The sequence below is a fragment of the Macaca nemestrina genome, chromosome 19 (genome assembly GCF_043159975.1).
Source record: "Macaca nemestrina isolate mMacNem1 chromosome 19, mMacNem.hap1, whole genome shotgun sequence".
NCBI classification, from domain to species: domain Eukaryota; kingdom Metazoa; phylum Chordata; class Mammalia; order Primates; family Cercopithecidae; genus Macaca; species Macaca nemestrina.
The window spans coordinates 67,764,335-67,787,199 of record NC_092143.1 but is presented as its reverse complement, the minus strand read 5'-3'; the positions used below and the strand labels follow the sequence as shown (position 1 = coordinate 67,787,199).

At 41.7% G+C, this 22,865-nt stretch overlaps 2 protein-coding genes across 14 annotated transcripts in view; one reads left to right on the top strand and one right to left on the bottom strand.

Annotated features, from left to right (window-relative positions):
* The first annotated feature begins 569 nt into the window (after positions 1 to 569).
* On the top strand, positions 570 to 22,473 carry LOC105465144 (calcium binding tyrosine phosphorylation regulated). 9 transcript variants are annotated; one of them, XM_011713444.3, is made up of 7 exons: positions 590 to 726; positions 1,021 to 1,136; positions 4,664 to 4,832; positions 4,933 to 4,986; positions 15,525 to 15,866; positions 18,907 to 19,504; positions 20,924 to 22,473. In XM_011713444.3, coding segments are annotated over exons 3-7 (1,140 nt in total). In that variant the 5' UTR covers positions 590 to 726; positions 1,021 to 1,136; positions 4,664 to 4,687; the 3' UTR covers positions 20,925 to 22,473. The 9 variants fall into 9 exon arrangements, 8 of the variants coding, with proteins under 8 accessions (XP_011711751.1, XP_011711740.1, XP_011711748.1 ...); XR_977337.2 differs by lacking the exon at positions 1,021 to 1,136 and having other exon boundaries at positions 570 to 726; positions 15,525 to 16,805; positions 19,381 to 19,504; positions 20,924 to 21,011; XM_011713449.2 differs by lacking the exon at positions 1,021 to 1,136 and having other exon boundaries at positions 570 to 726; positions 19,381 to 19,504.
* The window catches only part of LOC105465188 (oxysterol binding protein like 1A), a 226,096-nt gene continuing 224,674 nt past the window's right edge, over positions 21,444 to 22,865 (bottom strand). For all 5 annotated transcript variants that reach the window (XM_011713465.2, XM_071085524.1, XM_011713491.3 and 2 more), the window contains one exon: positions 21,444 to 22,671. In XM_011713465.2, coding sequence (XP_011711767.1) covers positions 22,569 to 22,671 — 103 coding nt within the window. In that variant the 3' untranslated portion in view covers positions 21,444 to 22,568. The remainder of the gene's footprint in view (positions 22,672 to 22,865) is intronic.

The window sequence follows — 22,865 nt, the reverse complement described above, 5'->3', positions numbered from 1 at the left end:
GTAAGCCACCGCACCTGGCAAAGTGGGCGTTTTTAAATGAAGCGGCATTCCTTTAGTTTGGAAAAATTGAGCTGAAGTTACACACAGTAACTCCTTGACTTGTTTTTGACGGTGGGCTTTGTAGGGATAGTTTGTGTCTGATTTCAACTGTGGAGAAACAGGAAGTTTCGGGATTCATGCTAAACTCCCATTCCACAGGCGAGTTTCACAAAAGAAAAAGTGCTGTGTTGCATACAATTATTCACTCTGAGTCTACAACGTGGCAGAAATTATTCCTAAAGGTGACCGAAGAGAGCTATAGTTTATGGGGCCAGGAGCAGTGTGGGGAATTGCGAGGTAGAGACATAACAGCACTGCCATAAATCTCTTTCTTTCTTTCAAAAGAGCTCTAATTTTAGGCCCAACGACCAAAGACGGAGAGGCAGTCGCTTTGAGCTACTCCTGGCCATTTGTTGGGAAATCACCTAAATCCGCTCAGGTGTAGCCAGAAGTGGGGAAACAAGCCTCTCGCCGGCCAAATTACGGCCTTTGTCGCTTTCGGCTCCCCATTGGCTGCAGCCGCTGTGGCCCCGCCTCCGTGCGTGCGTGCGGAGCTTTGTGATGCGGGACTTCGTGACGCACGCCCTGATGCCTCCGGGGCTATAAAAACGCTCGCAAGCATCAAACCTCAGGAGCCGCCGGCAAGGGGGCAACGAGGAAGCTCTTAAGAGCGCAGCCGGAAAGCAGGTGGGGAGATTCTGGAGAAAAGGCGCACCCTGCGGCCTCGGAGACAGTTATGCCTCAGGGAGTCTCTCGAAATGGGAGAGGTCGTCGGAGCCCCAGGTGTCGGGGAAGGCGGAGGGTCCTCAGAGTTGGGGGGGACCTGTGGGGCGGCCCCGGCCCACAACGGGGAGTGCGGCGACTAGACGGCCAGCTGCCGAATCTGGGGCCTCGGTGGGTCCGTCGCCCGCCTCTCCTGAACAAGTCCAGGCGAAGTGAGCACGCCCAGCCTCCTACATTTCACTCCCCTCTCCCAAACAGACCTAGCGCAAAACGAGCACTGACACAGCGGGGGCCCACACACCGGAGGTTCTTCAGGGAGAGATGGGGGAGTGCGGTTACCTACGGCTCCGAAGTCCCTGCTGGCATCCTGAAAGGCATCGTGTTTCTTGATTAAGGCGTTACCCTTGTGGTAGTGGGCGCATGGACGTTTACAGTTGGGCGGGGCAGGGTTTAAATTCTGCCAGTGTTGGACCAGTATTGGTGATAGGAGGGATCTGGGGAGAATTATTAAGCTGTCGCTTTTAAATAACCCTAATAATGTTTGTGACTATTTTACCCGTTGACCTTCATCAGCTTGCTCAGGGCAGTTCTTTGTGGGGAACTGAACTGTAGGACGTTTAGCGTCCCTGACCCCATACGTTCCCAAAGTCGGGGTGAGAACTAGTGGGACGGGGGATCATGGAGTGCATGGCCGCTGTCCCCACCTTTGGTAGCAGCAACTGCTAACTGCCTCTTGAAAGGTTGTTGGCGCCATCATGGTTTCTGGGAGCCCCCACCATTTTTTTTTTTTTTTTTGAGACGGAGTCTCGCTCTGTCGCCCAGGCTGGAGTGCAGTGGTGCGATCTCTGCTCACTGTCAGCTCCGCCTCCCAGGTTCCCGCCATTCTCCTGGCTCAGCCTCCCCAGTAGCTGGGACTACAGGCGCCCGCCACCACGCCCGGCTAATTTTTTGTATGTTTAGTAGAGACGGGGTTTCACGGTGTTAGCCAGGATGGTCTCGATCTCCTGACCTCGTGATCCGCCCGCCTCGGCCTCCCAAAGTGCCGGTATTACAGGCGTGAGCCACCGCGCCCAGCCTCTGGGAGCCACTTTCAAAACGGTCTATCTACTCACCTTGGGTACTTAAAATTAGACATACGATATGTATGAGTATGTATCAAATATATATATGTAACAAACAGTATATATGTATATGTCATTGCTGCCTATGCTCCTTAGCATTTAGCATATGGGACTGCCGAATCCCCACTTATTTTTTTTTTTAATTCTTTTTCTGTGAGTACATAGTAGGTGTATATATTTATGGGGTACATGAGATGTTTTGATTCAGACATACAATGTTAATCACATTATGGGGAATGGGGCATCTATCCCCTCAAACATTTATCCTTTGTGTTACAGTCCAGTTACACTCTTTTCGTTATTTTAAAATGTACATTAACTTATTGACTATAGTCACCCTGTTGTGCTTTCAAGTAGTAGGTTTTATTCATTTTTTATACCCATTAACCAGCCCCACTTCTCCCCATTTTCCACCCAGGCCCCCATTACCCTTCCCAGCTTCTGGTAACCATCCTTCTTTATGTCCATGGATTCAATTGTTTCCATTTTTAGCTCCCACAAATAAGAGACCATGCAATGTTTTCCTTTCTGTGCCTCACTTATTTAACATAATAATCTCCAGTTCCATCCATTTTGTTGCAAATGACAGGATCTCATTCTTTTTTAATGGCTGAATAGTACTCCATTGTATCTGTGTACCACATTGTCTTTATTCATCTGTTGATAGACACTTAGGTTGCTTCCAAATCTTACCTATTGTCAACAGTGCTGCAACAAACATGGGAGTGCAGATCTCTCTTCTGTAGACTGATTTCCATTTGGGTATACACCCAGCAGTGGGATTGCTGGATCACTTCTGGTTTTTTAAAGATGGTTTAATTCAGTAAATCTGTTGAATGATGCTGTAAAAGGAAGTTTTCATTAAGGGATTCAATTATACTTAATTATATTCTGAAAGGATTTGCTTTGGCCAGTACAGATTCATTTTGTCCTGACCTTTGGGAAGATGAGATGTGCTTTTAAGTATTGAACATTTTGCTATGAGATATTAGTTACTTTATAATAGAAGCTGTGCCCTTCTATAATTAGACTATGCCACTTAACCCCATGAAACTCATTATTTATTGTAGGGATGTTGTTGAGGACATGGCTCATTATATCACACTATTTGCTTTATAAGGACTTGGGGGAGAAATTTCTCCTGGGTTTCAGTATCTGAAATAGCTGTGGTTCTCTCAAACAACTGATTTGTTTTTCACCTCAGGAAACCTGAATCACTTAACCACCTATCTCTTATTTTGTGATGGCTCCTTGGTAGCTCAGGGATCGATTTGATATCCATCTTTATCAAAGTGAAGGAGCTATGGCATGCATTGGAGTGCTAACTTTACCTGTAGCTTCACCCTGTTTTTCCTATCTTAGTTTTCCCCTCACCACTTTAGGGATTTTCTTATTTAATTTTGTTCTTTAGAAGCCTTAGATAATTTTTTAGGAGGAGTCAGAACACGTACACCCTGACATAGTTTTAGGTGGCAGCCTCTGCAACTCCGAGAATTACAGGTTGGTCTGTGCAATATCTCTGATACCACTTAAAAGCCAGAAAGACAGAACGGGAAACATAAGGGAAAATTTGGGAAGAGGGTAAGGGAGATATGAGAAAAGACAGGTACAAATGACGGTGGTATAACAATAGCACAAATAAATTATACCCACTCTGATTAATGTTAAAAACAAAGTTATTCCTACAGGTACGAAGCAGGCTGAAAAAACCCCCAAAATTTAAAGCTAAAAAATGCACACTTAAACATGAGCAACGGTCGGGCGTGGTGGCTCATGCCTGTAATCCCAACACTTTGGGAGGCTGCGGGTAGATCACAAGGTCAGGAGTTCAAGACCAGCCTGGCCAAGATGGTGAAACCCCATCTCTACTAAAAATACAAAAATTAGCCGGGTGTGGTGGCGGGTACCTGTAATCCCAGCTACTCCGGAGGCTGAGGCAGAGAATTGCTTGAACTCAAGAGACGGAGGTTGCTGTGAGCTGAGATCACACCACTGCACTCCAGCCTGGGTGACGGTGAGACTCTGTCTCAAAAAAGCAACGTGTGAGAATATATTTAGAAAAATAAGGAAAAACATTTTCTTACAGAAAAAAAAACTATCTTGTAACTGTTTGATGCATATGTATACAGAAAGGCCAGTGCCTGTGTGGTTTGGAAGGACTTGTTTAGAAACAGATACATGAAATGTTAACTGCACAAAATACTCACTGAATTTTACAGAGGCAGGTTCTGTTTTTTGTTCTTTGTTTTTAATGTCCTCAGGATCTTGGCAGGGCTTTTCCTATGGATTTCTATAATGGTACTAGATTGCTCATCTGCACATAGTAGGCTATTGTTAGTAGGGTTGTGTTATTTTTTAAACTACCATCAAGAATTAGCCCATTTTACTAAAGTGAATACCTACATATTAGAACTAAAGCTGATAATTTTAATAGGAGATAGTTTATTATTGGAAACTATAGTTAACTCATAAGGACTATTTTAGTCACTTTGGGAGGCCCAGGCGGGCGGATCATGAGGTCAGGAGGTGGAGACCATCCTGGCTAACACGGTGAAACCCCGTCTCTACTAAAAAATACAAAAAATTAGCCAGGTGTGGTGGCGTGCTCCTGTAGTCCCAGCTACTCAAGAGGGTGAGGCTGGAGAATCACTTGAACCCGGGAGGCGGAGGTTGCAGTGAGCTGAGATCATGCCACCGCACCCCAGCCTGGGCGACAGTGTCTCAAAAAAAACTATTTTAGTAAAACATTATTTATAAGACTTTGTTTTTCTTCATTCTAGTTGAGTTACAGACATCCTGCCAAAATGATTTCTTCAAAGCCCAGACTTGTCGTACCCTATGGCCTCAAGACTCTGCTCGAGGGAATTAGTAGAGCTGTTCTCAAAACTAACCCATCAGACATCAACCAGTTTGCAGCAGCTTATTTTCAAGAACTTACTATGTACAGAGGTTTGTTATTCCTTTATATATTTGCTGCTTTGAAAAAGAAAACATTTTAAGTTGGGAATTTTATGTATCTGTATTTGATTTCCTGTATTGATTCCTTCAGGGAATACTACTGTGGATATAAAAGATCTGGTTAAACAATTTCATCAGATTAAAGGTAAGTACCACAAGTAGTAATAGTTTTAATAATGATGTTTATTAATTATTGCATCATTACTAGCATATATTCAAACTTAAGAATGGTGCCCACAAATCATTTGATGTTTAATCACATTGGTCCTTTTTAAAAAATATATATATATATATATATTTTTTTTCCAGAGACATGCTCTGTCACCCAGGCTGTAGTGCAGTGGCACCATCATAGCTCACTGCAGCCTGGGCTCAAGGGATCCTCCTGTCTTAGCCTCCCAAGTAGCTTGGACTGCAGTTGTGACTCATCATGTCCAACTAATTTTTTATAAATTTTTGATAGTGATGGGGTCTTGCCGTGTTGCCCAGGCTGGACTTGAACTCCTGGATGCAAGTGATCCTCCTGCCACAACCTTCTAAAGTTCTGGGATTACAGGCATGAGGAGAATTGGATTTCATAGTAATAAAGACTCAAATTATGAGATTAAATACTGGAATTTAATCCAGTTGGAAGGGTTTTTTTTTTTTCCCTTTGCAATGGAGTCTCACTCTGTTGACCAGGCTGGAGTGCAGTGGCGTGATCTTGGCTCATTGCAACCTCTGCCTTCCAGGTTCAAGCGATTCTCCTGCCTCAGCCTCCCAAGTAGTTGGGACTCCAGGCACCCACCACCATGCCCGGCAAATTTTTGTATGTTTAGTAGAGATGGGGTTTCGCCATCTTGGCCAGGCGGGTCTCGAACTCCTGACCTCAGGTGATCTGTCTGCCTTGGCCTCCCAAAGTGCTGGGATTATAGGTATGAGCCACCGTGCTTAGCCGCTGTGTATGGTTTTTAGTGAGTCTTGGTATTTTTGGATTATTCCAGTGAAAGTGATGATGAGCAAGGAATCAGGATGGGAAAAGGTGACATGGGCAGAGGGCTATAGCATATAACATCCAAACTGAGAATAAAATAAAAATTGGCAGCTAAGCCTTAGATGCTTCACAGGACTAAAAGGAAGGAGATCTGCCAGTCCTTGAGTGAGATAAACAGGTTACACTTCCCACAAAATGGAAACATTTTAAGCAATGAATGCAGTGATGTCAGAGACCAGCACCCAGAGGGCAGGGCGTGATGGCTCATGCCTGTAATTCCAGCCTTTTGGAGGCCGAGGCGGGAGGAGGATCACTTGAGCCCAGGAGTCCAAGACCAGCCTAGGCAAAATAGTGAGACCCCCATCTCTAAACAAACAAACAAAAGAAAACAAAAACACCCAGAGACCAGTTATGCCTCTACTAGGGGTAATGGAGAGCCAGCATAAAAGGACATGTGGATCAGAGACAGAGCTTACCCCAGCACTCAGGAGTTCAAGACCAGCCTAGGCAAAATAGTGAGACCCTGTCTCTAAACAAACAAACAAAAGAAAAGAAAACAAAAACACCCAGAGACCAGTTATGTCTCTACCAGAGATCATGGAGAGCCAGCATAAAAGGACATGTGGATCAGAGACAGAGCTTACCCCAGACTCAGCTTACCCCTTTTTAGAAGGAGGAAAACCTTTAATAAAGGAGCATTAGCCCAAAAGGCTCACTAATTAACCAAAAGACTTTTTGAAGGGACAGATTTTAAAACTAAGATGAAATTCTGCTATTGGGAAATGAGCATTTTAATGCAAGATGAGATCAGTTAGAGAAAGTAATACTGTTCTGGCATATCTAAGTCACAGTGTGTAAATTTTGAGCCCTTTACAACAGCATGACATCCAAAGCTGTCTCTGATTTCAGTCTGTCCTACCTTTGCAATCATCTCATTTCATAGACCTCATGTGCCGTATATTTAAGACAATCTGTCATCTCCTGAAATGTGAAATTTCAAATCACTTGATTTGGGCTTATGTTTCTTCTCCCTCCAGGAGTTCCTTTTACTCCTTTTTCTACCTTTCAAATCCTACATATCCTTGAAGTTCAATCCGTAATTTAATTTAACAAATATTTAATTTCCTGACAATTTCCAGATGCTGTGCTAGGTGAAATTCAGCAGAGAGGGAGAGATTTTCATTTCAGCTATGACAAGAGAAGCCAGTACTGGACTTGTCCTCCTATCATAAACAGACATAAAAGCTGTATAAATTACATAAAATGAAGTCCAGTGCCTAGATTCTTGGGAGAAAGGATTCCTAGAAATTCAGCCCATATTCACAGAGGCTTTCTTCCTGAGGACACTTTCAAATTCTTGTGCGGGGAAATACAGCCCAAGCAGTGAGTGAAATCTAGGGAGAGGTGACAGAGAAGCAGAATTTCAGTCTTTCAGTGTGGCTGGGATGTGAGTGACAGTACCAGAAAGGAGGCATTTTCAGAGAAGGACCTCCAAAAGTTTGCAAAAAAAAATTTCCCTTGGGTTTTTGTGCAGCTCCTAAGCTCCTCATGTATGGAGTAAGGCTTGAGGAGGCTTGGCAGAAAACAGCTATTGGGAGACTGAAAGCTAAGTCGAGAGATCAGAACCGTTTAGTGTTGGGAGAGGCTTTGCAGGTTGGTCCCAGCCAAAAATAAGATTTTTGCGAAACCCTGGCAGTTTAGTTGAGACCTCAGAAAGGTCATACACTATGAATAAAGTGTACTTTATACGTAGTGCACTATCATACACTAGGAATAAAGGTCATACACTATGAATGTGCTAGGAGTAAGAACAAAGCTGAAGTATGCCCACTTTACCAGAATTTATAATCAAATCTCAAGAGGATCAGATTGATCTGCCATTAGAACAGAATCAGTACCATTTAGAAGAAAATAACAATCAGAGCCTCTACAATGTGTCATTTATAGTTTCCAGCATACAGTTAAAAACGACTAGACATTCAAAGAAGCAGGAAGAAGTGATTGATAAGGGCTAAAACATAACACACTCACTAGAAGCAGACCCAAAGAATATCCAGATACTGGAATTACTACATGAGGTGGATAGAAAATAACCATGATTGGTATTTTGAAAAGATGGAAAATAGATGAAAAGATGCAGAACTTCAACAGAATTAGAAACTACAAAATAAGAAACATTTATTCCATAACTGCAAACTATAAAATTATATGGCTTTATTAGAAGACAGAATTAGGAAACTAAAAAATGAGCCAACAGACAACAACCAAATCAAGGCAGATAACCACCAAATTAAGACAAAGAGAAAAATAGAAAAGAATGTAAGAAATGCATATGGACATTGTCAAAAGGTCTGTGTCCACCTGTAGTCTCAGCTACTCAGGAGGCTGAGGCACGAGAATCGCTTGAACCTGGGAGGCAGAGGTTTCAGTGACCCGGTGACCCAAGATTGCACCACTGCACTAAAGCCTGGGTGACAGAGCAAGACTCTGTCTTTAAAAAAAAAAAAAAAAAAAAAAAAAGTCTATGTCATTGCAGTAAATGGAAAAGTAGTAGTATTTGAAAGCGTAATGGCTGAGAATTTTCCCACTCTGAAAGACAATAGTTTACAGATTTAAGAAGTCTAATGAACCCATGGCAGGATAAATACAAAGAAAATGACACACAGGTATATTACAGCTAAACTGCTGAAAAAGACAAAATCTTAAGAGCAGGTGGAGGGGTAAAAGGGTACATTACTTTTCAGGGGAACAATAATAAGACGAATAGGTGATTTCTTAATAGAAACCATAGAAGCCAAAAGACAATGGAATGACATACAGTGACCTAGAATGCCAGCCTAAAATTGATATATACCTAGTGAATATATCCTTTAAAAAATGAATGCAAAATAAAGACATGCTCAGGCAGCAAAAACTGAGAAGAATGCATTGCCTGCTCTACAAGAAATGCTTTTAAAGAAGTTTATAAGCAGGGCTTGGTGGTTCATGTCTGCAATCCAAGCACTTTGGGAGGCTGAGGTAGGATCACTTGAGGCCAGGAGTTTGAGACCAGTCTCAGCAACATAGTGAGGCCTTGTCTCTGCAGAAAATTTTTTAAAAATTAGCTGGGCATGGTGGCACACACCTGTAGTCCTGGATATTCAGGAGGCTGAAGCTGTGATCACACCATTGCACTTCAGCCTAGATGGCAGTGCAAAACCATGTCTCAAAAAAAAAAAAAAAAAAAAAAAAAAGCCTATAAGCAAGCAAGGAACACAAGGGAACTTCCTAAATCTAGGAATGGATACACAAAAACTTACAGACAACCCAATTGACCCATTATACCCAATGGGGAGTATTGAATGTCTTCCCCTCAAGATTGGGACCAGGACAAAGATCTCCAATATTACCATTTCTATTTAGCTTTGTACTGTAGGTTCTAATCAGTGCCATAAGGCAAACACATTTTTTTAAAAAAGGAAAGGCATATGAAGAAATAAAACTATTCAGTAAAACATGTGACATGACTATGATGTAGGAAACCAAAAATAATAATCCTCTTTTTAATCAGCTTTATTCTACAGAGGAGAGGGTATATGGGACACAGCCCAGATGTTTATGGGCAGAAGGTTTAAAAAAGTACAGATACATTATCTAGTAGTGTACGTCTTAAGATAATGAATTCAACAAGTACCCAGAAAGAAAATGGGTATTATGGAAGTCATAGAATAAAAAACAGACAGGGTATCTAAAGAGCAGCATTTAATACAACCCCCCTCTAATTTATGCCTCGTATCAGTTAGGAAAGCTTTTGGTTGCAAGTAACAGCAAACCAATTAAGAGTGACTTTAAGAACAGATCTGAAAAGGTGTTCATTCTGCTCCTAATATACTTTAATAATAAGCATCACATATCTAGGCACTCTGCTGTGTCATTCTTAGAATGTTTTACATGTCCCCGCATGCTACTGCTCCAGGGGTTATGCCTGTGTTTACATCAGGAAGGAGGAGAAAGTGGTGGCACTACTGATAAAATTTATGTTAAGAGAGATCAGAATTGTCCCATGCATTGCAGGACACCTAGCATCCTTGATCCTGGCTCCTAAAATACTAATGCCTCCCAGACATTGAAATAAATACAAATGTCCCCTCTACATCTATAAATACTCTCAGTGGAAGGGGGATACTACTATCCCTTGAGAACCAGTGTGCCTGGGGCTGGGTACATTGCTGCCACTAATCTAGCTAAGATTCTCTTAGCAAAGAATAAGGGAGGGAATGTCTGCTATTCCACCCACCCTGCTTTAATTCTTTGCCCTTAAGTGAAGTTGGGAGAGATGAGGTTTGGTAAAAATGTGGGGAGGGGGGATGTGTTGGGAGTGATGGGGTGAGGGATACAGAAATAGACCCAGAAGAGAAGAGGGAAGGATGAAGCCAAAGGGATGCCAAACTGCATTTGGTGTTGCTCCCTGTGGCCCAGCGAAGTTTGATGGCAGCGCTGGAGAACCAAGAGGAAAGTGAAGGCAAAGGGGCATGGCATGGGAGAGATTACCTAGGATAGGTTGAATGGCTCTTCTCCTTCAAACTGGCCATGCCATCTTTTGCTTTCCACCTCCTACAGTCCAAATTACTAGCCACTTTCACACCTGTTCCTTATTTCTAAAGGTTAACCCAAATTACCTAAAAGCCACTGGACCCCATACATATTTCAGTCACTGTACTGACTACATTGTCATATAATCAATCATCTGCTTATATCCTTAATCAGAGTGAGATCTTTAGGAAGTTTTATTCCTCTTTGATTCTTCAGTGTCTAACACATACTGGTGCAACTAATGATTGTTGAATGAAGAAAGAATGGAAGGGCGAGGAGGAAGAGGGGAGAAAAGAAACAAACCACCTACTTTATAGTCTCTGGTATTCTCATTCCAATCAGTTCAATACAGGCTAGTTGGAATCTTCTGTTTTAAATTCTTAAAAGACTATGTACCATACATATTCCTGACTTTAAGCACTCTCTTTGAGCGTCCCACCTCCAATTCTTATACAGCCTGTCGTATCTCTTGTTAGGCCCTGCTGCTTATACACTTCTGGTCTTTGATGCCTTTCAGATTTCCCATTTCATGCCAGAATATGTCCTTTTCCTTATGCTTCTTGGGCAGTTATGTACCCCAGTACCCTGAATCTCCGTATGAGTTGTGCCTATTTAAAAAAATACCATATGCTTGGAATTTATCTCTTTATCCTACTGATTTCATGGAAAATCAGGATTCTGCAATGAATTTTAAAGTTAGCCAATTTGAGTCATTTTATTATACTTAAAAAGGAACTTTTTTACAAGAAGGAATGCCTTTAATTATGTTCCTAATTCTTAGTGTGTATGTATAGTTTTGTCAGCTTAAGTAGAACCAGATCACCGAAGTCATAGTGGGTTAATCTTCATAAGGTTGATAAGATCAACCTTTAGCAAACCTAGTTTACAACTTGAAGAAATTCTGTCTTCTACAACCAACATAATCTCAAGGTTACAAGTCAGCAATTGTTATACGTATTTAAAGCTGACCTTAATACATTAGAGAAAAGCTTTTTACCCTTCTTAATAAACAGATAATGACATGAACTCAATATAGATTTATATTATATGTGTATAGTAACTAGTATGTATATATTTGCCAACATTCTTTCATGTATTCCAGACAAAGCCAAATGGTTGATCTAGTGTTTGCATTTTTTTTTTTTAAGACAGAGTCTAGCTTTGTTGCCCAAGCTGGAGTACGGTGGCATAATCTCAGCTCACTGCAACCTCTGCCTTCCGGGCTCAGGCTATTCTCCTGCCTCAGCTCCCTGAGTACCTGGGATTACAGGCACATGCCACTGTGTCTGGTTCATTTTTGTATTTTTAGTAGAGACAGAATTTCACTATGTTGACTGGGCTGGTCTCGAACTCCTGGCCTCAAGTGATCTACCTGCCTCAGCCTCCCAAAGTGCTGGAATTACAGGTGTGAGCCACTGCGCCTGACCTAGTGTTTGCATTTTCAAAAACACTATAAAAGTTTAAGGCATCTGGTCTCAATTTTTTTAATTATGAAAAAATCCGTAAGTATATAACACACACATATAAAGAAAAAACATCCTGCATTTTACCACCCAGTTTAGGAAATAGCCAATTTAATTTTAATCAAAGCTGAATCAAATCTCGAATTAGAGATTTGAGATTTATATAATGTTTAATTTGATATCACATATTCAAAACTTTTCTGTATCTCTTTTTAAATGGGTATTGATTCATTCGTTCCCCATTTATATGTGATTTAGAGTTTATTCGGTGCTTTCAGATGCATTATTTCACTTAATGTCCACAGAAACTCCATGAAGTCAGTTATAATCCCCATTTTGCAAGTGAGGAGGCCTGAAGCTTGGAACAGTTGACTTGGTCATGCAGCTATTAAATCTTAGAGCCAGCACTGGAATCTAGGTTTTCTCATTAATTTTTTTACTATGAGAAAGTTGCAGGGAAGAAAACAATATCCTACATTCCCTGGTAAATTGTTAAGGATTCATAATTACATAACGCTTTACCTTTCCAGAATGGTGGTTATAAGGGATGTTTTTGTTTAACAGGGGACTTCTAGAGACAAAAATATTGAGCTTTCTTAACATTTAAAACATTAAATCATTTTAATCTCCTAGACATAATTTCAGGTACCATGAGCCTGTGAGGGAGACACTTGTAATTAAAAGAGCAAGTGGTCCTTTGCAGAGTTGCCTAAATTATACCACAAGCAACCTGTCAGGTCAGTCTAGGGATTGCAGGAATCCAATCCCTAGATTGGCTGCGTTCTTGAAAACGCTCATGGTAAGTAAATCGGTGGTTGGAGAATTGAAGATCTTATGGGGGAAAATAGTTAGGGAGGCCTTGAATTGGTGTGGGTATGGGGAGGTCAATCTGGTTAGGAGTTGGACTTGGGTTTTGTTGTTGCTTTCATTACCTTCACTGTACTACAGACCTCAAATCCTTCTAGGAGAGGGCTACCAAGACCTTTTGCTGAGGGTGGGGCTGGGGTGCCAGAGGGTATTTCTCAGCATCTGTGCTTCCCCCTCAGCTTTCAGCCTTCTCTGCCAGCATGCCCCACAAAGGGCATCTCTCTCCAAACTCTTGCCCCCTCTCCTGGTGGCAGCCCGCTGTCTCTTGTTTCTCAGCCTCGGGCTGGTTAGCAGTGCAGGAGGTTCCCTGTTGTTCTGGGCCTGCCTTAGACCTAGGCTGGACCTGTGCACCTGGGCTTTGGACACGGGGCTTTCTTGGTGTTCCTGCCCTCTGTCACATGGTAGCCAAACTCTGCCTTCCATCTGTGGTCAGTCTTGGGCCAGTGTCTCCTGTCTCTGCTCTGATAATAGGAGAGCTCTGTCTGGCCTTCAGCCCTGCCTCCATCTTTCATGTGAGGCCCGTGGAAAAGTGTTTGCTAAGGAGTGTGAATTTCCTTGGGTCTGGAGTCCCAGGTAATTCCAGACTGACATGTAGTGCACCGTTGGCCTTTACCAGTACATTCAGATTATAGCTGGTACATTCTTACCAGCTGGTGTGATGGCAGCCTATTCTTTCTGGATCCTGCTACAGCTGAGACTGTTTCTTGTGTCCCTTTTCTCCTTGGAGGGGCTGGTTCCTCTTTTGAAATCAGGTTACTTGATTACCTTTTGACTTCAGCTCTCTGCTGGTCTCAAGAAAAGTTATGATTTTGTGGCCTATCTATCTGGCATTTTCCTGTTGTTATGGATGGAAACAATGTATTTTGTAGCTTTCTATATCCTAAACATAAGAGTAACTCTCCCAATGTCAGGCTTAAATAAGATTTTTTTGGCTGGGCGTGGTGGCTCACGCCTGTAATCCCAGCACTTTGGGAGGCTGAGGTAGGTGGATCACAAGGTCAGGAGTTCGAGACTAGCTTGGCCAACATGGTGAAACCCCGCCTCTACTAAAAATACAAAAATTTAGCTGGGCATGGTGGCAGGCGCCTGTAGTCCCAGCTACTCAGGAGGCTGAGGCAGGAGGATCGTTTGAACCTGGGAGGCAGAGGTTGCAGTGAGCTGAGATGGCGCCACTGCATTCTAGCCTGGGCAACAGAGCAAGACTCCATTTAAAAAAAAAAAAAAAAAAGATTTTCCCCCTCCTCTGAACTCCAAGATCTTTATTAGTATCAGTTAGGTACTTGAACTTTTTAACCTATGTTTGTCTATCTTATTTCCCCTATTAAATGTAAGCTATATGAGGTCTCGTCTTAACAGTCTTTCTATCCTCAATAGTGCCTAGACCACTCGTACATGTAGCATGTAGCACAAGCACTCAGTCAAACGTGTTGGTGGGTAAAAGGGTTTTCCTAAAAAGTGATGGGAAAGTCCTGAAGGAGGTGAATGGTTAGGAAAATGAGGTTATTGTTCTAAGCAGAGGGAGGTAACGATAGATGTGGCTTTCTCTCTTTTTGAATCTTTCTCTGCATGTGAGCATTTGGTATAATGTCCATGTCCAGTATTAGAAATCTTAATTGAATTTATAAAACATCAGCAGCCAATGTCAAAGGAGACACTGCAGGACACTGCTTTTTCAGAATGCAGCTGAACCTATTGAAAATATGTCTCCAAAGTTTTGACTTAAGCCAAATATATTCTTTTGAAGCAAATTCCGCTTTTCTTGTAAATTTCATTAGAGAAATGCTTCCCAAAGGAAAATTCTCAGCAAACAGATGTGAAAACTTTTGATGAGTTAACGACTAAGGTAGTTAGGTGTGTGGGTGATGCACATAAAATATTACAGCAGTTTTCCAGCTCTAGGATTTTGTATATGTCATCAGCTGTTGTGACCTTCCAACCCATGAGAATTTTCCTCATGCCTGAGGATTCACTTAAGTCTACACTTTGAAATCCAGAGATATCTTTCTTTTCCTCTTGGCTGGGTCAGTCTGACTGGCTGTATGATCACACATCACTAGCAGCTGCTAGCATTTTTAGGTCAGAATATGTGACTCTCCTAATGTAAAAAAAAAAAATTCCTATAGTCCTCTAGCTTATCAGTTCATTAAGTTAAACTTTATATACCAACTTTCTTAAATGGAGGAATGCCTTTATTAATATGCAGCATCTATGTCATTACTAAGTTACTACACCAACAAAGATGAAATAATTTACTGCCCAAGTTGGTCTCCCTCCGACCCAACCTTTTCCCCCAGTTTTGTGTGGAAGTTTGATCAGGAGCTTTTTCCATGGAGGTTTTCAGCTTCCTTATTTCTAGGCACAAAGTTATGATCTTATCATCTTTCCCTTGATGCTGACCACCTTAGGATGATATCTGATTATTAGTCTTGCCACTGCGCTATTGAGAGTCACTTATTTCTAAGGAAATGAATTGAGGGTCTTGGAGTAGACAAGGACAGGAATGTTTTATTACCCACACCACAGATGTTGGAAAACAAAGCTGAAAACTCTTTTATATTTGTGTCTCTACTGACATCTGAATGCTCAACCCATTATTGCTTTTTTTTGGGTGGGGGGGAGAGGTAAAGATGGGGTCTCACTGTTGTCCAGGCTGGTCTTGAACTCCTGGGCTCAAGCAATCCTCCCGCCTCAGCCTTCCAAAGTGCTGGGATTACAGGCATGAGCCACCACATCCCTATTATTGCCTTCTTTAAAAATATTTTTTTGGGGCATAGATGCTAATTAACCCATCTGGTTGTTGTGTTTTAGTAGAGAAATGGTCAGAAGGAACGACACCACAGAAGAAATTAGAATGTTTAAAAGAACCAGAAAAAACATCTGTAGAATCTAAAGTACCTACCCAGATGGAAAAATCTACAGACACAGACGAGGACAATGTAACCAGAACAGAATATAGTGACAAAACCACCCAGTTTCCATCAGTTTATGCTGAGCCAGGTGCTGAGCAAACTGAAGCAGTTGGTGATTCTTCTTCCAAACCAGCCACCCCTAAGGCTACTACCCCACCCTCATCACCACCTCCAACAGCTGTCTCACCAGAGTTTGCCTACGTCCCAGCTGACCCAGCTCAGCTTGCTGCTCAGATGTTAGGTAAAGTTTCATCTATTCATTCTGATCAATCTGATGTTTTAATGGTGGATGTGGCAACCAGTATGCCTGTTGTTATCGAGGAGGTGCCAAGCTCAGAGGCTGCTGAAGATGTCATGGTGGCTGCTCCTCTTGTGTGTTCTGGAAAGGTGCTAGAAGTGCAGGTTGTGAGCCAAACATCTGTCCATGTAGATTTGGGTTCTCAACCTAAAGAAAATGAGGCTGAACAATCAACGGCTTCCTCAGTCCCCTTGCAGGATGAACAAGAACCTCCTGCTTATGATCAAGCTCCTGAGGTCACTTTGCAGGCTGATATTGAGGTTATGTCAACTGTTCATATATCATCTGTCTATAACGATGTGCCTGTGATTGAAGGAGTTGTTTATATCGAGCAACTGCCAGAACAAATAGTTACCCCTTTTACTGATCAAGTTGCTTGTCTTAAAGAAAATGAGCAGTCACCACCAGTTAGTCCCAAATCTGTAGTAGAAAAGACCACCTCTGGCATATCTAAAAAATCTGTAGAGTCTGTAGAACTTGCACAGTTGGAGGAGAATGAAAAATATTCCTCAGTATATATGGAGGCAGAAGCAGCAGCTCTGCTCTCTGACACATCTTTGAAAGGTCAGCCTGAGGTACCTGCACAACTCCTGGATGCAGAGGGCGCTGTCAAAATAGGCTCTGAAAAATCTCTGCACCTTGAAGTGGGGATCACTTCAATAGTCTCTGACAATACTGGGCAGGAGGAGTCTGGGGAAAACTCTGTACCCCAGGAGATGGAAGGCAAACCTGTGCTCTCTGGGGAAGCTGCGGAAGCAGTGCACTCAGGTACATCTGTAAAGTCATCTAGTGGCCCCTTCCCTCCTGCTCCAGAAGGCCTTACTGCACCAGAAATTGAACCAGAAGGGGAAGCAACAGCTGAATAAGGTTTGATGAAGCCAGGTAAGAAAATCAGGTATTTCCATTACAAATTGCGTTTCAGGTGACATCTGTATTTCAGGTTGCCATCTATGTAGGCTCCCTGCAGATTGGTCAGTCTTTATTTTCAATAGATTATTTTAAAATGCCAAAGCTATTTAAAGGCTTTGTTGTATTTGAGATTCTACTACTATGACAGGAGTGATTTTAAAGTGACGTCCCCAGAGCCTGGCCTCAGTTTGGTCATCCAGCACTTTTGTGTTATTCTTTTGGACATATTATGTAGTCAGCAACAATATAGCCTGTTGTCAGGTACAAAATATATTCATGTGATCCGCATAGGTTGATTGCAAAACTGTAATTAGAGGGTGTTGGTTTGAAATTTTCCTCTTGTGAATCTAAAATTAAACTACAGCAATGCATTTACATAGGCTGTGGCATTTTAAAAAGTGAAAAAATGGTGGCGTGTTTGACTGCTTTCACACTGAGTCAGGAGAGCTCTGTAACCAGGTTTGGGGTGCTGGGCCATGTGTTTTGTTTTCTGCCTGGGAGCTTCCTGCAGCTGAAGAGCAGCTTCATAGCTAGATGGAGAGGGGAGAGCTCAGGGGAGCCGGGAGGTAACAGCGGCGGAAAGGACAGCCCGGCACTTGAACAGCAATAGATGCAGTTCACGTAATTGGCTTCCTTTGATCAGTTCCCTCTCCCTGGCAAGTGCCAAAATCAAGCTGCTTTCTTGGCTGTTGAACTATCACCATGTTTTCCTGCGACACAGACGTGATGTGGCCTTCATCTCCATCTAATTATGGCATTTGGTCTGCTCACCCTCCTGCCTCATGGATAATTGCAGGGGCCCTTTTTAGGGACAGAAGGGACATGTATGAGCCAAGCCCCCATTCCTTTTGCAAAATCTCTCAACCCTGACTCTTAACCGAGCCAGAGTGATTCAAAAAGTGTTAGCAAAGCAGGTGTTTAGAAAAGATCACATTTTGTCTGGCAGTGTGACAGGGATTCTGCACAGCTGCAAAGGCAGAGGGCAGCACTGGGAGTGCAGCGTGTGGGACTGGCGCTATATTTGTGGCTTACGCAGCATGTCCAGACCAAGTCACTGTTTTCAAATGCTTAACTATTTCTAAAGGAAAACGGAGTTGTCCACAACACTAAGAGGATATTAACAAAAAAAATGCAGACTATCAAACCCTCTCTTCCTGTGAGACAGTGAAGACCTGGCTTGGACATATTTTTCAACAAGCTTAAAAAAAAAAGATCACTTGAAAGTATCTGAAGCTATTGGGAAAATGGCCATTTAATCCTGTGCGTAGTGTTACGTTCTTTTCAGGGGAAGAAAAAGGCTGCACTGGGGATAGATGGCCCAGTGTTCAAAAGGTGAACTCGGCACATTTGGGCAAAGTGAAACTCGTCTAAGACAGTACTGTCTTCAAGAGGCGGGTCACACTTGCATTATAGGTGGCACTCCTAAACCTCTTTTTCTCAACCCAAAGAATCCCTGTGGGGCCAACCAGCCTTTTACTGCCACCTAGGACCTATGATTTCAAGTCTTGCCTAAAAGGGGTGGGTGCTCTCTGAGGTTCTGAATCCCAGATTATGTGACGTTTTATGTGTGGTAACAAATGAATGGGAGATAATGGTGCCTGTGAAGGGCCAGAGAGATTTGATTATGTGGTGAAAATGATACCTAGTGCTAACTTTAGGAAATAAAACACTATGCAGATGCATTAACGTTTCCTTTAATGGCTTAACACACTCTTCAATTGACTTTTGGGTAAAGCAAAAGGTTGCGTTGACTGTCCAGTTTCCTCTGTAAGGATCCTACAGAAGCCACATCTAAAGTGGAAGTAGCTGGAAATAGCAACTTAGATAAGATTCTTCTTCAGACACAACTGTAGTGTCCCTGCCACTTGTCATCACAACACTGTTCTCGTTTTTCAACTGTAGAGAATCTCTTTCACACTGTCAAACACAATTATGCAGCCCTCTCTATAGCATGCTCTATGGTGCATATCACTACAGCTGTGTTATATGTAAAAGAGACTTACAGAGACATTACTATGCATAATGCCTGATACAGAGACTAAAACTTTAATTCCTGCAAAATTTTTTTTTATAGCAATGGCAGCAAGTGAACGAGGACAGCCACCACCATATTCTAACATGTGGACCCTTTATTGTCTAACTGATAAGAATCAACAAGGTCACCCATCACCGCCACCTGCACCTGGGCCTTTCCCCCAAGCAACCCTCTATTTATCTAATCCTCAGGATCCACAGTTTCTGCAGCATCCACCAAAAGTCACTTTTCCAACTTATGTGATGGGCGACACCAAGAAGACCAGTGCCCCACCTTTTATCTTAGTAGGCTCAAATGTTCAGGAAGCACAGGGATGGAAACCTCTTCCTGGACATGCTGTCGTTTCACAGTCAGATGTCTTGAGATATGTTGCAATGCAAGTGCCCATTGCTGTTCCTGCAGATGAGAGATTCCAGAAACAGACCCTAAGTCCCCAGAATGCTAATCCTCCAAGTGGACAAGATGTCCCCAGGCCAAAAAGCCCTGTTTTCCTTTCTGTTGCTTTCCCAGTAGAAGATGTAGCTAAAAAAAGTTCAGGATCTGGTGACAAATGTGCTCCCTTTGGAAGTTACGGAATTGCTGGGGAGGTAACCGTGACTACTGCTCACAAGGTTCGCAAAGCAGAAACTGAAAACTGGTAGGTGCACTTTCCTGCCGTAACATTTAGGCCTTAACACGTGCGTTTTAAGCATTTTGATTTGCTGAGCTGGAGATTTAGATATTGAAAAATAATTTGAGATAATAAGTTGGGGTATACTCTAATTTCCTTGGGTTATTGTCTCCAGCTTCCTAACCACCAGTTACTAATAAATGCACAGCAGGTGCACTGTACCACAATGACTCACGCCAAGGATTTGATGCCCGATACATGAAACTAATGAACTCAGTCGCCTCTGAAATACCTAGTCCGTTGTCTAACACAGTGGTAGATGCGAAAAGGGGATGGATTTTTAAAACAGGACAATTTAGTTGACATGTTTAGGGAGTAGGGAGGAGCTGGGAACAACTGAAGAGCAAGGTAAGAGAGAAAAGTCTTGATTATGTAACGGAGCACTTAATCCACGTGGTAAGAAGCAGTAGACGGACAGGTGAGAGGCAGAGTAAAGAGCTGAACAACAGCTGAGATTAACTGTGGATGAGACAGTTTGATCACTCACAAATCATTTTTAAATTTCTCATTCATACTTAATGCCAAGCCTTATGCTAGCCCTTCTCCCCTATGTGTGGACAGTAGAGTGAGCAAAACATGGGACGTACATCTTATGGGGGGAACAGACAAAAAAGTGTATTACAACATGTATTATGGAGAAAACAAGGTACTGACACAGGCCTGCCTTTAATTGTCACTATTAGGGTGTTCAGGCTCAGATGTAAACTGACACCCGAGCATGAGAAGGAGCCAGGGTGCACCCAGGCTGTGTCCTAGGGCAGAAAAGAACACGGGGGTTCCAGAGACAGCAAAGTAGGCCACCGTGAGACTGGCTGGGACGGAATGGGGAGATTGTGTAAAATGAAAGATTTTGATGGAAAGTACAATGGGAAGCCAGCACAAGTGTTTTAAGCAGAAGAATGATAGAATCAGATTCCTGTTTTTATTAGATCCTTCGGGCTGCTATGTGGAAAACAGATGAGCAGCAAGGGGGAGGTCAACAGAAGAAGTAGGGAGACTAGTTGAAAGTACAGAAGCGTTATGTACCAATTAGTTACTTCAAATAATTAGTGGGAATTTTAAGTTGAACATCTGAGAGATGGACAAAAGCTAGATTTAATTCATAAGCAGGCTCAAGGACCAGTTACTATATTTTAAGGAAAGACAAAATTACCTTAGGGCTAGGTGCACTTCTTCAAACTCTATGGACTTCTAGTGGAACTGCCAAAATGGCTGTTTCCAGCATGAAACTGCTGGGATATTTCAGTGCAAAAGCCCACAGGTAACTAGTTAAGCTTAGTAACAGAGCAGGAGGGTAGACGTTGCATTTCTGATCTTGTGCTCATTTCACATGTTCAGTTTCATGTGTAACTTTAAACAATTCAATGTTTGCATTATTCCTAACAGATCCAGAAATGACGCTGTTTGGGTCAACATTTCAGGGAGGAGTCTGCCACCAGTGTAATGTATCAATAAACTTCATGCAAGCATACAATTTTGCATTGCTTATTTTTGTAATTTAGGAGGACTACAACCAACCAACCAAACACAAAAGGCCTATCTTTTCAGACTTATAAAGCAATAGCATTTTCCAACTCCTCTGTGTATGCTTTTAAACTATTCCCACTCTAACAAACAGATCTAGTAACGAATTTTCTAACCAGGTAGTTCCACTTGATTCTGCATTTGAGATTCACACCAAATGAATACAGTAGCACCTCCCTATACTGTATCTATCCAGAGATGAACTGAATGCTAAATTCCTACTTACCACTATGCATGCCAGGCAACTGGTTATCTCCTTCGCCCTGGGAGCCATGGCACCACCAGGACTTCTTTGACAGGACACTTCTAACAAACAATTGAGGATAGTATTAAGTGACAACATTAGTATATTTGAAATTTTAAAAGAAACCACACTTGTGGGGAACATTCTAAAGCCTTTATTTAGCATCAGGTAGATTATTTCATTATAACACTTGTTAACTTCAAGACAGCAATTAAAATCATGTACTGGCAGCTACCTAAGGCCCATGGGAGCAATATCTCAGTCTGGGGTTTGGGTGGATAAATACTATAAGATTTAAGATTAATGTGCCCCAATTAAAGGGGCAAAACTACTGTACAGTAGGTCTCCACACATATTTTAAGTACACAAGTACCTTGCAAACTTGAAATGCACAAGACCTCCTTTTATATAGTTTGATATTTACATGAGTGCAACTTAATTTCTCTAGCGGCATTTGCCACTGGAAGTGGCAGCATTTAACAAGGTTTGTCATTATGTAATGGTGATTAAAATCTATATTTCTAGGGCATTTTTGTGAATTGCTAGATTTTATACATATTTTCAATTCAAATGTAAACTTAAACATTTTAATGATACTGCAGAAAACTGTAAAAGTAAATTCAGAGCACTAAGTAAATTAAATACTTTTCCAGTTTAATTCTTTAGAATTTTCAAATCAGAAATATCTATGCTGAATATTCAGGCATTTTTTTCTTCTTGGAAGATGGGGTAAAATTGGGAGGATTAGTATGAATAAAAGCCATCTTATCAATGGAGTCTTTATAAAATGACATAACCTCTACATTTGAGCAATAAACATTGTATAGGACGAGAGTTCTAAATATGTCAAAGGTTACATCTAAAACATTCAAGCATGACAGCATAAAAATATTCAAAATAACTTGATTTGGGATTACTATATAGTTCCATAAAGCTAAAGTTACATTTAGGTATAAACCTTCAGTAAATATGGCAACAGCGACCATAAAAAGCATATTCCCCAGCAGTCTTCTCTTACCTCTATATAAAATAGTATTCCAAATAAGTACGTTTTATAGCAAAATTATGCATTTTTCCTAAGACTTTCATCACCAGTATCACCTTATACCCTGCTTTTGTTGGGGGTGAAATGCAATTATGAATGTTTTTTCTTTTTTTTTTTTCTTTTTTTTAAAGATAAGTAGAAACCAAGGGAAAAAAATTTAAAAACATAGGTTTAAGACTTATTTGTAGATTAGCCAAACACCCTGACTTGTATGCATTTTAATAAATGTCAGGCAAATTGAAGTAATTTCTGTCCCAGTAGCTGCCAGAGTAAATCCAGTCCTGTGCTCCATTGTAGGGATTAGGACCTTGATGGAACCACCTGTTAAAAGAAAAAGGACAAGATTTACAGGGCAAACTGGAAAATCACAGGCTGTTTCTTCACTAGCTTGCAGTCTTTTTCTATTGCAGCAACTCATTCTGTGAGGGATTTCTAAAGAGATGCTCAAGTGATGCTGTTTTTCTGCTTAGGTAGGGAACAGGTCTGTGGATTAATATTCCAAAAGGGGTAATGAT